The sequence below is a fragment of the Marmota monax genome, unplaced genomic scaffold (assembly GCF_021218885.2).
Source record: "Marmota monax isolate L192 unplaced genomic scaffold, Marmota_monax_Labrador192_F-V1.1 WCK01_AAM20220418_F8-fsc00008, whole genome shotgun sequence".
Taxonomy (NCBI): Eukaryota; Metazoa; Chordata; class Mammalia; order Rodentia; family Sciuridae; genus Marmota; species Marmota monax.
Genome location: NW_026694432.1, coordinates 28398695 through 28412406, shown reverse-complemented (window position 1 = coordinate 28412406; position 13712 = coordinate 28398695). Strand labels below are relative to the sequence as shown.

Sequence of the window (13712 nt, the reverse complement as noted above, 5' to 3'; positions counted from 1 at the left end):
TATTTTAAACGTATTTATTTTTTAGTTGTAGTTGGACACAGTACCTTTATTTCACTTATTTGTTTTTATATGATGCTGAGGATCAAACCCAAGGTCTGATCCTAGGTGAGCTCTCTACCACTGAGCCACAACCCCAACCCCTAATAAAGTAATATTTTAATGCTAAAAAATTTTAGACCAAAAATCAGGCCAAAATTTAGTAGGTTACTTATTGAGTTGTAATTAGAAAAGTTAACTTGTTTTTCTTTGGGGATTTAGATACAAGCCTTAAAGATGGCCTTTTCCATGAATTTAAGAAATTTGGCAAGGTGACCTCAGTGCAGATACATGGAGCTTCTGAAGAGAGGTATGGTCTGGTATTCTTTCGGCAGCAAGAGGACCAAGAAAAAGCATTGACTGCATCTAAAGGGAAACTGTTCTTTGGCATGCAGATTGAAGTGACAGCGTGGATAGGGCCAGGTAAGAGACAAGGAAGCAGAATTTCAGTTGCAAATTACATATACTGTTTGTATTCAAGTTTATGAGAAGTCACCATATTATCCTGAATGTGGACACTATTCTGGTTTTATTCATTGACATACTTCCAGTGTCTTCTCTTTTGAAGGATAGTGGTATTTTCTGTTTACCTTAATTAAAAACAATGTATTAGGGAGGACAATTGTTTTTTTGTTGCTGTAATGAGAAATGCTGACTCTTCAAAATCCAAAAGGTAGTGTTTTATACCCTTGTTGTGTCAGCCTTCCCAAAAGGATGAATTGAGAGTCGGAGATTTTTATTTCTGTAAGAATGAAAGCAGAATTATCTTGAATTAGAAACTAAACTATGTGCTTGTATCATTTGAGTGACTGGTTTGACAAGTTTTAAGTTCCATTATGCCTAGCACAAATTGGATCTGTTATTGTAGGTTACTTGAGTTGGAAAGACAGTGACAGAGAAACTGGACAAATCTTATGAGTTGGTCACATTAAGAATTTCAAGGGAATGTTTTATTAGGTTGAACCTTCCTGTAAGAGCTATTGTAAGGTGGGAGGTCTCTGACATGGCTTGGGTCAGTGTTTCTCATGTTTCAGAAAAACTTGCAGTATTTGTTTCAAACTGGAGTTTTCGACCTCACCCTAGCTAACTGCTCCTGAATACATTCTCCCCATCCCCCACCCTAGCTAACTGCTCCTGAACACCTAAACTGCCACCCATTTGTTTTTTATTTTGAGACAGGGTCTTGCTGAGGCTAACTTCAAACCTTTGATCCTCCTGCCTTGGCCTCTCAAGTTGGTGGGATTATTAGGCCCTTACCACAACAATTGGTGGGAACACCTTATTTAAAGTAACTTGTGGGCAAATCTATTAAATAATTAATAGAAATATTAAAATTCTGTAGTCATCTTGTGAATCTGAGACAATTGAACATTAAAAAGACTTTAAGTGGAATTCATAGCCTACTTGAAGGGTAAACATGAACATCTCTGGAATGTTCATTTTATTTGACAATTAAGAGGAAAAAATATAATTTCCTGCTAAGAATATTAAATGCTATTTGCATATTAAAACACACAGAACTGTTAGAATGAATATACATAATTTTATGATGGAATGCAGGAATTTAGAGGAGTATTTCTTTTTAAAGGGTGCTTTTATATTTATCTCTCCCAATTTTGAGAAGTACTGCCCAAAATAATACTGAGCTAAGGGTAACTCAGAAGTTCTCCTTGAACACATTTGGAGAAGATTAAAATACTTGAGGAAGAATATTTAGTTTGCCATATTATCTTTATAAGTTTCTAGGATCAATCATAATTCTAAGTAATGAGGATCTAATCCAGGGGCATTTAGGAGGTGAACAGTGATCTTCAGAGCATTGGAGCTAGCTTAAATTTTTTACTTTAAAAAAGTTTTTTTTACCTAATTATTGGTACCCAGGAAATAGTTTGTTTTAACTAGCTGCCAGTAAAAATTTTAAGAATTTTGGTTGGATCAAGCATAGAAAAGTCAGAGGAACTTTTACCAGATGGCACATTAAATACTGGTGTAATAACACAATATTTAAAATCAAACATATAAATGTTTACATATTTAAATAAATATATTTACTAAATATATACAATATTTAATATTTGAAAGCAGTTGAATCTGAGATTGGAGACCTGGTTGGAATTATGCTTTTATAATGTGAGTCATAAATGTATTCAAATATATTGAATTGATTATTTGGGACAAGGACTTTTGTAAAGAGCCAAATCCAGGAAACCTAGCTTTGCAGTTAGATCCTTAGTGGCTTCTGATGTCATACTTTGTTAGTCATACACATAGCCTTAGCGTCTCCTAACCATGAAATTGCAAGATAAAATAGTTTTTTTCCTGAAAATGTATAGAGCTTAAGACTTCGACTGCTTCTAAAGGTTAAGTAGATTAATTTAGAAAAAGCTTTCTTTGCTGAAGTTTCAGTCTTAACAAATTACCAAGCTGTTAGGTGAAAAAAGAGTCTGTAATGAATTTAATGGATGCAAATCATGTTTTGCCTTTCTTATTCTGCCTTTTGGAATATAAACCTCAAGATATAGCTGACTTCAATTCAGTTTTCTTCTCTTAATTCATTTCAAATGTCTGTCCTCTATCAGATAGTTTCAAGAGACTGAATTGAGCTGAAAATGAGATATAGATAGACCCCTGTGGGATATACTGGAAATACGGAGACAGTTATTATGAGTCCCAGGCAGTTTCTGGGTCCCCCCTGACTCTGTTAAATTACGTATTATTTGATGAAACGGATAAGATTAAGCTATCATTAGGACCATCCAACCTGAGTTAGATGTGTTCTGGCTGAATTCACCTGACAGTTCTGAAGCACCACCCCCCAAAGGTTTTGTTTGTTTTTAATATTGATGTTATTGTTGACATCATCAGTAATGTTTGGTATCTGGCACTAAGCACTCTGTTTCGGTAAAGTTGATTAAATATTGTTTTTTTGGGGGGTGGGTGGGGCACGTGGCTTTGTTTTACATTAAAAAAAAATAGAGAACATGTAGTACTGTGCTATAATTATCAACAAAACCTTAAATGTGCCTGTCCTAGACCAAGTTAATAAGTGGAGCTTCAGAGAAAGGCTATGATTGAATTAGAAACTAAGCCAGGGCTTTTGATCATAAAAAATAGAAACCTTAAGGAACATTATTAGCTTCTTTGTCATTGGGGAGCTTAGTTTTCATATAGTTATTCTTATATCTAAAAGTTCTACATTTGTACAGGTTATTGTGCTAATTAGTATGACAAATATTAAATGTCACATATCCTTAAAATATTAAAAAGTAAATGAAATAATGGAGCTGGGCTATTTTAAACTGAATTTTTAATATGTATTTCAGACTGTAGATTCATACTCCACATTGAGAGCCTGCTACATAATGCTCAAATAATTAAAAATTTTGTTGGAGTTTTAAGTCTGTTAGTGATTACTTTTATTATAAGCCCATTTAGCAGATTGAAATTTTATTCAATTTCAAGTCCATTTGCTATGTTAAAGTGTTAACTTTGTTCTGAATGTTTTGGAGCAAGTTTGTTTAGCCTTTGTATTTGTGTTATGCTCCACAGTGAATAAGAGGTAGCTATTCTCAAAGTGTTTATAGTATTTCATTTGTGTGACTATCCAAGCCATTATTTTAGAGATTAAGTTTTTAAATGTAGATTTTTTTCATGATGTATAAATGTACATTAGAATTCCCTTTTCTGTTTTACTCTGCCCCATCCCATTTACAGAAACAGAAAGTGAAAATGAATTTCGCCCCTTGGATGAAAGGATAGATGAATTTCACCCCAAAGCAACAAGAACTCTCTTTATTGGCAACCTTGAAAAAACCACTACTTATCATGACCTTCGAAATATTTTCCAGCGCTTTGGAGAAATTGTGGTATGTTGCTTTGATAATAAAACAACTTTAGATCTTCATCACAAAACATAGAAAGTAATTGGGCTTGGTGGCATATGCCTGCAGTCCCACCTACTTGGGAGGATGAGATAAGATCACTTGAATCTAAGAATTCCGCACCAGCTTGGGCAAGCAGCATGGTGAGATGGTCTCAAAAGCAAACAAAAACAATGGTCCAGATAAGCCCATTGTGTATTGTTCTATATGTGTATGTAAAAGCCTATAATGGGTATTTGTCTATTTTTTCTTAAATATTTTTTAGTTGTAGTTTGACACAATATCTTTAATTATTTTTTTACTTTTATGTGGTGCTGAGGATCAAACCCAGGGCCTCACCTATGCTAGGGAAGAACTCTTCTGCTGAGCCATAACCCCAGCACCCTGTCTGGAAGAGAAAACATTTGTAAAATGAACAGTAGATTACTCTTTGGTTATTGTGTGATTACAGGGCATACCAGGGGTACTGGATGTCACATGCTGAAAGTTCAGTTCGTTCTTTCTTTTCCTTTTTTTAGTTGTGATGCTGAGGATTGCACATGCTAGGCAAGCGTGCTCTACCACTAAGCCACAACCTTGGCCCTCAATTCTATTTTGAAGTTTTAATTAGACTTACTTTTTATATTAACTAAAGTCATTTTTAGATTTAGGGATAGAAGAATCTTTCTGTTTCCTTGAATCAAAACTTGAATCACTTATAGTGAATATAGTTTAGTCACAGCTTTATACTCTTGGATTTTTTTATTTCTTAATGTTTTTAATTGTAGATGGACACAATATCTTTTTTTTTTTTTTTTTAATGTGGTGCCAGGGATCAAACCCAGTGCCTCACACATGCTAGGCAAGTGCTCTACCGCTGACAACCCTGGCCCACAATACCTTTATTTTATTTATATGCGGTGCTAAGGATCGAACCCAGTGCCTCATGCATGTGAGGCAAGCACTTTTCCTCTGAACTACAATCCTGTTGAGAGCCACAGCCAGTCAGAATGGCCCCTGGCATTTTGCCAGAAGTAATGGTTAAGAGGCGAGCCATTAAGATGATGCTGGATTGATTCAATTGTATATAGACCCCTGCTGTCCTCCTCTGGCGCCCTACTTTGGAGTTCTCACGGGGACAATCCCAGCCCCCCTTTTTATGTTTTGTTTTGAGATGGGTCTCCCTAAGTTGCTGAGACTGGCTTTGAATTTGAAATCCTTCTGTCTCAGCTTCCCAAATCACAGAGATTATAGGCGAGCACTACCATGACCAGGCTGATATTACAGTTTTATTCTGTGTTTAAAAAAATAGAGAAGTTATTTCTGTCTTAAAAAAAAAAAACAACTCATTATTATTAATGTGAAAAAATTGCTCTGTTGGACTTGGGAGAGTAAAATTGTTTTTTGTAGCAACAGTTGTTAATCTTTGAGGGTATGTGTCCATCTGTTCATCTGCCCATGCATGTGTCTTCATCAGTCTAGTCTTAGTTATACACTGTTGCTCAAGCAAATAATCCTTGTTTTTTTTTTTTTTTTTTTTGGGGGGGGGTGTTGTTGTTTGCTTGTTTTTTAATGACACAATCTAGTCTTGTGAATAAAATGTTTGTGGGCTAGGGATGTGGCTCAAGCGGTAGCGCGCTCGCCTGGCATGCGTGCGGCCAGGGTTCGATCCTCAGCACCACATACAAACAAGGATGTTGTGTCCGCCGAAAACTAAAAAATAAATATTAAAATTCTCTCTCTCTCTCCCTCAAATAAATAAAATAAAATAAAATGTTTGTGGTTGACCTAAGTCTCATCTTACAGTAATTGGTGACAAAAGGTAGAAGTGGTTTGTGGAAAAGGAGAAAACAAAAAAGTGTCTACACCAGCAAAACATTCATCCTTTCTTGTCCCTATTATTTTTATTTTTTTTTTCAAGTTTTGTTTTGTTTTATTAGAGAAATATATAATTTCTTGTTTGACATTTATAAACCTGTGAATTGATAAAATGTTCAGATATGTTTTATTTGAATGTAGCTGCTACTTAAAAGTTTGGAACAGTGTAAAAAGGTGTCATTGAGCACATGGATACACTTATCACTAGAATTGCCAAAAATGGAAGAATTATTGTGTGTTGTAATATCTGTGGTTCTCAGTAAGGTAGATATGTCAGTATTCTCTTTGAAAACCATGATGTCATGATGAAGCAAATGCTGATGAGTGTCACTATTTATTTACTTATGAATGAGGCAAGGTCTTATATGTTATCCAGGCTGGTCTCAAATTCCTGGGCTCAAGGGATCCTCCTGCCTCAGCTTCCCAAGTGCTGGCACTGCAGGCTTGACTTGATAGCCTGTGACCATCTTTCCTACCCCTCAAAGCTACAGCCCCAGCATTTTTTTTTTTTTTTTTAAGCCAGAGTCTTGCTAAGTTGCTCAGGCTGGCCTTGAATTGTTGACTCTTCTGCCTCGGCCTCCCGTGTAGCTGAGATTATACAATGTCTGGCTAGTGTTTTTTTGTTTGCTTTTTTTTTTTTTTTTTAAACTAGGAATATAAACTCAGGCACTTGACCTCTGAGCTACATCCTCAGCATTTTTATATTTTATTTTGAGATAGTGTCTTGCTGAGTTGCCTAGGGCCTTGCTAAGTTGTTGACGCTGACCTTGAATTTGCAACCCTCCTGCCTCCTAAGCCACTGGGATTACAGGCATGCAACACCATCCCTGGACTGGCTAGTATTAATATTTAAAATGACACAAACTTTTGGGAAAATGACTGCTGGTTATTTATAACAGAATAACCTGTTTACTGAGTCAACCTACTGGTATTTGGAGATCATTTCTATTTAGTGGAGTAATCCTGTGGTGTTTTTGTTGTTTGTTTCTGTTTTTTTTCTCCTTTCTTCAGTACTGGGGATTGAACCCAAGGGTGCTCTACTACTGAGCTATATCTCCATCCTTTTATTTATTTTATTTCTTTTTTTTAAAAAAAATTTTAACCTGTTTTAATTAGTTTTGCATGATAGCAGAATGCATTTCATTTCATTGTACACAAATGGAGCATAACTTTTCATTTATCTGGTGTACATGATGTGGAGTCTCATCATTTGTGCAGTCATACATATATCTTTTTAATTTTTAATTTTAACATAGGGTCTTCCTGAATTGCCGGGTCTTGAACTCGATATGCTTCTACCTCAGCCTCCCATCATGGGGATTATAGGCTGTGACATCGTGTCCAGCTCTCAGTTTTTATATTCTACATAATGGTGGAAATTAATTCCTGTTTATCATTACTTCAAAGAATTTTGAGTATAGATGTACTGCGTTCTTTAAAATCCATTTGGCAACTCTTCAAATGTACTACTTGTTTTGCTGTTTTAAGTTTGGAATGTTGTCTTTTTGGTTATTGCTGTTCTTCAGATTTGATTAAGCCTCCTTTAAGGAGGCTTTGTAATATCGGTGCTTATTCTGCAGTTCATGCGCACATCATTATTGTTAAAGTACAAATTTTGCCATCCAACTGGTTTCTCCGGACCATTTTCTGTCTAAGCCTGTTTTTTTTTTCACCACCTCCTCTGAGGCAAGTTGGGAATGTCAGAGATCACTACAGGTTTTGCAAATTCCAAGGAGAAAAGGGTATTCCTTTGTATTCCTTTGTAGAGTGTCTTTAACCCAGGGACAGTGTTCTGGTACATCTTCACAAAATAATAGAGGTATTTCTTCACAAAGTAGTTCGCGTAGTTATGTATCCTTTCATTCTGAACATGTAGATTTTACCATATTTATCAATCTCCATCCTTGGTTCAATTGGTTATGTTGGTATATATGAGTGTTCTTATTCAGGACTGCGTATTATGAGGATTGAATTTGGGAACTCACACATGCTAGATAAGCATTCTACCATTGACCACATCGTCAGCCCTTTTTATTTATTCTGAGACAGGGTCTTAGACTTGGCTTATTCTGATTTATTTTCTTATTGGTGTATTGCTGAGTGATATTGACTTTTTCAGGATATTGATATCAAGAAAGTAAATGGAGTTCCTCAATATGCCTTCTTGCAATACTGTGACATTGCCAGTGTTTGTAAAGCTATTAAGAAGATGGATGGGGAGTACCTTGGAAATAATCGCCTCAAGGTAAATGAATTTGCATGATGTATTGTGCAATTATGATTTGCTTTGTTTTTTGGATTAGGAGTTTTCTCCATATTTCTGATTATTGAAGATTGCAGGAAAACAGTTAGGTAAATGTAAAGGTGGTGCCTTCTGAACTAATACATGGTTAGCCAGGCAGAATTCCTTTTTTTGGTAAATTTCTGTTTTCGTTTAACTGGATGGTTTCCACATAAGATTGATTTGAGGGGTTGGAAGAGTAGCTCAGTGGTGGAGCTTATGCTTTGTGTTCTGGGACTAGTTTTCTGAAAATTTTATAGAATAGTTATTGTAAACTTTACTAATAGAAATTTAACCTTTTATACTCAGCTGGGTTTTGGAAAGAGCATGCCTACAAACTGCGTGTGGTTGGATGGGCTTTCTTCAAATGTGTCGGATCAATATTTAACAAGACATTTCTGCCGATATGGGCCTGTGGTGAAGGTAGGTGAGGGTTATTTGAGTGTGGCTCAGAATCATATCTGATTTCCTTTTTCTTAGTATTCTCTCCTTCCATTCCCAATTTCTGGTGCTGCTTTTTCCATTTCTTTAATAACTTGTACATTTCTTTAATAACCTTCTGTGCTAAAATTTGGCTTATAAGGGCATTTTTATCTATTAACTCATCATATGAATATTTAGAAAAAATACAATTTTGAACCAGCTGAGACTTTTGAAAAATTTGAAACTATTATACAGCTAAATAAAATATTTCTTAGAGTTTTATAAATTTATCCCAGATTAAAACTAGATAATCTAATTATATAATTATTCACATTACATTAAAAATGTTATTAGACTTGATTTTCTTTTTTTAATGATGATAACTTTAAAGAAAAGTCCCCAAAACATAATATTTATCTAGCCAATGTTTATTAGGTGACATGCCTATGACAGCAGGAGAAGGGTCTCTGCACTCAGTTCCTTAATGTGAAGGTAGAGCTTTAACTCCTTGCACTGTGGTGGGTTTGTTGCCTGACTTACTTACTTACTTTCTTTTATTTATCACCCTTTTTTAAAAAAAAATTTATTTATTCTAAATGTAGCTTTTGGTTGGGTACAGTGGCACATTCCTGTAGTCCCGGTGAGGCCGGGATCACAGGTTTGAAGCCAGCCCCAGCGACTTAGTGAGGCTCTGAGCAACCTAGCAAGACCCTGTCTCTAAATAAAAGATAAAAAGTGCTGCGGATGTGGCTCAGTAGTTGAGTGCCTCTGGGTTCAATCCCAGGTACCAAAAAAAAGAAAAAAAAAAAAAAGATACTGGGGCTTGTTTTGTTTTGAGACATGAATAGAAGAATGTTTTCCTAAAATATAGTATAGTAGTCAACATAGAAAGCAAAATAAAATACTGAAAAACAAAATAAATACCTCAAGCCCCAGTATTTACAAAGTCCCTGTACAGTTTATTGTGTCTTCACTACAATGTGCCACATCAGGAGAAGCCTAAATTTTTTTTTTGGTCTACAATAAAATACATATAAGATTCTAAGCCTTGTGACTTAGGATCTTGTTGGGACTGACATGAAGTCCAGTGGATGAGGCTCTTATTTGGATTTTGTTTTGTTTTTCGCAGGTGGTGTTTGACCGTTTGAAAGGCATGGCCCTAGTTCTTTACAACGAGATTGAATATGCACAAGCAGCTGTAAAAGAGACCAAGGGGAGGAAACTCGGTGGGAATAAAATTAAGGTGTGCAGAATGACGATAGCAAAAGCAAAACAAAATTGTATTCAGATTTTCCCGTGTTAGTAACTGGCACCTGTAGGTTGTCAGCAAGGGGGTGGTTTACAGGACATGGTTTATGTGTATGTCCTCACTTTTTAGGGGGAATATTAGGATTTGTGTGCTCAGCTACTTGTGGGCACAGCTCTCTTAAACCATTAGTCACAGATCCTTCCCTAAAACCCATCTGATTCAAAGAATGCTTCTTATTGCTGTGGGTGCATGATGCCCCTGTGTGCACTCTCAGTAGAGGCCCATACATAGTAGCACATGTATACGGTACTCACCCAGGGGTACAGAGTGTCAGTCGGCTTCCTGAAGGATCCCATCTTCTTTTCCTAAAGAGCAGGTAGCCACTGTAAGCATGATATTTTTATCTGGTATTATTTGTTTAAAACCTTGATGTTCTTGGTTGTTTGGATGAATTGTGTATTTAATATCTGATGACTACATTGGAATAAAATAGTAACAATATTAGCCAATAGTCTTCATATGCTTTAGTGACTTTGAGCTCACCTGTGAATAAAATTTAAATGTTCTTTTCCATTGTTTTTATGTTGTAACTATTGTTTCAGCAAATTTATGTAAAACCGAGATTGCTGGAATATGATTGATCTGATTATTGCCAACCTAGAACCCTGGTAGGGTTTTGATTCAGTTTTGTTTTACGTTTTCCATTTCTTCTATTATTGGGTTCTGGAACTTTAAATTACATTTATCAAGATTTGTTTAGAATTTGAGAGAGATCATGTTACCAAAATATATTATTTTAATTAAGAGCACCATTTCTCTTGTTAAAGATTGATGTTTCCTGAAATTTGTCCAGAAGGGATATGTTGTGACGAATTTTCACATTCAATAGTAGTTTCTATAATTAAAATCTGAAACTAGTGTCAAGTTTCTTTTTTTTTTTTTTAAAAAAGGTGGATTTTGCAAATCGAGAAAGTCAGCTGGCATTTTATCACTGCATGGAAAAATCTGGTCAGGATATCAGAGACTTCTATGAGATGTTAACAGAAAGGAGGTATGTATTTTAAACATATTAGCATAACTTGAATCTTAATACAAATGAACATTGGGATTAAATTTTATTTTCATAATTTCCATCTCCCCCAAATTTCTTTTTGTAATATGGAAACATGGTTTCGTTTTGTGTATGTGTACTGGTCAGTGATTTGAACCTACAGCCTTGCATATGTTAGGCAAGTGTTCTACCAGTAAGGTACTTCCCTGGCCCTTTAAAAAAAAACAAAAACATATATATATATATATATATATATATATATATATATATATATTTATTTATTTATTTATTTATTTTCCAGTTAGGGTCTCTCTAACTTGCCCAGGCTGGCCTTGAAAAAGTTTGTTTTTTTTTTTTTTAAATGAATCCAGTTTTCACATGGCTTATGGGTTTAGAGTACCTTATCTAAATTTCTCACTGAATGCTCCTGTAATTTGAAAGATTTACTGTTCTGCTTGATTATAACTATGTACCATGAATTATAAATACAAATCATCCTGCCCAGTAGTTTTTAATTACATGTAATAACATATATTAGGGTGCATTATAAACTGTTAAATGCTTTACAGATTTAGTAACAACATCATCCAGGTTTTTCACCATAAAAATTTGTAAATAAAAACATACATACTTCTCAAAGAAGAACATCAACAGCTTTGTTTTTGTTCAATCTCTTAAATTACTTTTTTTTTTGGTTGTTGTTGTTTTACTGGGGATGGAACTCAGGGAATTTGGCATGCTAGGCAAACACTACCACTGAGCAAGTATTCCTTCCCACTTCTTAAATACTTTATGAATGTGAATCAGGGAGCCAAGGCATAAGTCAGATGTGGTGGTGCACACCCATCATTCTAGCTACTTGGCTCCTTGGGGGGGGCGCTAAGGCAGGAGGATAGCAAGCTTCACAAAACAAAATGTAAGCCAAAGCACATGAAAATTGGTGACATTGACAATGTCATGTAAACCTGATTTCTCCATGTTAACTTTTTCAGTCATGGTAATGTAATGTTTGATATTTATTCTGCTAGTTAGACAGTGTTTTAAAACATCCTAACATAATGCCACCAGATTCTTTAATAGCTGATTACATTTGAAATTGGAAGCTCTTGTGCATATGTTAAAGCCTTTTGTCCAGACGTGCCTCTGTGATTAATTCTCCTGGAATGTCACAGTAGGTTTCCACCCCTGTTACATATGCTAAACAAAAGACTCTGTGGAAAATGCCATGAGACACCTGAGATAAAGAAGGGAGCTCTGTGACAAAGATCAGCCAAATCTTGATCATGTTGCCAGAAACTTGTTGATGCATCACCCTTCTGCTGCCTCTTGCCAGTTCATTTTTGTTGAAATCACAGAAAGTGTATGTCTCTTGAGTCAGTTCCTCATAGAATGTTGTGTAATAGTCTTTGAGTACTTAGTTTTTAAAATGAAAATGTCCCTCACCACCAGTTTTCTAAAATTTCTCCCTAGTAGATCAACCTCTAAATAAACCAGAAACTAACTAAAAAAATATTAAAAATCAACAGTTTTTGTTGGGCGTGGCAGGACACAAAGTAAGCCCAGTTACTTCGGAGACTGTTACTGGAGAGCCACAAGTTCCAGGCCAACCTGGGAGACCCTGTCTCAAAATAAAAAATAAGAAGGGCTAGGAATGTATCTCAGTGGTAGAGCTTCCCTGGGTTCAATCTCTAGTACCCCTTTTCCCCCACCCAGAAAAGTCCTCTAGCAGGACAACCAGTAATGTTAAGCTGTTCTGTCACAGTCGTGTGTGGGTACACGTGCGTGTGTGCATGCAATAGATTGTACATACATATGAAAGAGAATGTGTGTGTCAGTTGAAAGAGAAAAAAAAGTTCTCCATTCCAGCTCCCTAATAGCAGTTTAAAGCCATTGTTAATACTTAACTGCCTAAAGGAATTTTTACAGGAATTCTTCCCATGAGCAGAAGGTATCTTGGTGGTCTAATTGTACCTAAGATTCTAAAAATCCACTGAAATCCTGTGTGTGTAACCTGAAATACATTTTAAAAAGAGCCGTGTCTTAAGAGGGTTGGGTAATGTAGTGTGGGTGTTCTGACTGTGGCTTTGTTTTTTTGGCGCTTTCTCATGGTTATTTATCCCTGACCAATGGCTGTTATCTCCTAATAGAGGAAGTAGGCGGGCCTAAGACTTGACTGTGACTTGAGTTTGACCTGGGTGGCTTCAGGTGACAGTGTCTGTGGAATGATTCCTGCAGGGTAGCTCAAGGATCCTTGTTTTCCCTCAGAGTGGAGGGAGTCACCCCAGTGACTAGTTGATGCCTGAAAGGAAAAGATGCTTTACTCTCGTGATTCAGCTCAGGAATATAAATAAAATATAACTTTATTTTTATAGGGCTTTGCCATTTACAAAACAGTATTTCATTTGATCCTTCAAGTGTTCTGTCGGGGGGAAGGGAGGGCCATCTCTGTTGTCCCATTTTTGGAGGGTGCTGAAGATCAGATAGTCATCTAGTGTCCATTCTAGGTGGATGTCTTATTCTCTTTATAATATTAGAAAGCACATATAATGTGTTCACCTTCATATAGAAAAGCAATACTTTCTTGGAATATGTATTTATGATGGCAGTGAGTGTCTGGTAACATTTATTTATAAGATGGCTAGTCAGTGTTTAGGCAAAGAATCTGATTGCTGTGGGGTAGTCATTTTGAATCTAGTGAAATCAAATGTCAACGAGATATCAAAAAGTAGTCTCTGTGAACCAATAAAATTCAGTATGAATGTATATAATGACATGTTGGTGATGCTTCCAGTGCCTGTTCAGTGTTGGCTCTTTTATTTGCTATTCAAAGGGGTTAGAACATTAGTAGCAGTTTTGACATATTTTTCTCTTGTTCATTCTTTCAGCAAATATGTTAGTGCCTCAATGTGCCAAGCACTACTATGAGAGCTAGGG

At 35.9% G+C, this 13712-nt stretch overlaps 1 protein-coding gene across 1 annotated transcript in view; it reads left to right on the top strand.

Annotated features, from left to right (window-relative positions):
• Positions 1-13712, top strand: part of Spen (spen family transcriptional repressor) — an 81339-nt gene that overhangs the window by 55651 nt on the left and 11976 nt on the right. Inside the window, exons 5-10 of the mRNA XM_046469053.1 lie at positions 259-459; positions 3751-3902; positions 7894-8019; positions 8365-8478; positions 9608-9721; positions 10678-10778. Coding sequence (XP_046325009.1) covers positions 259-459; positions 3751-3902; positions 7894-8019; positions 8365-8478; positions 9608-9721; positions 10678-10778 — 808 coding nt within the window. The remainder of the gene's footprint in view (positions 1-258; positions 460-3750; positions 3903-7893; positions 8020-8364; positions 8479-9607; positions 9722-10677; positions 10779-13712) is intronic.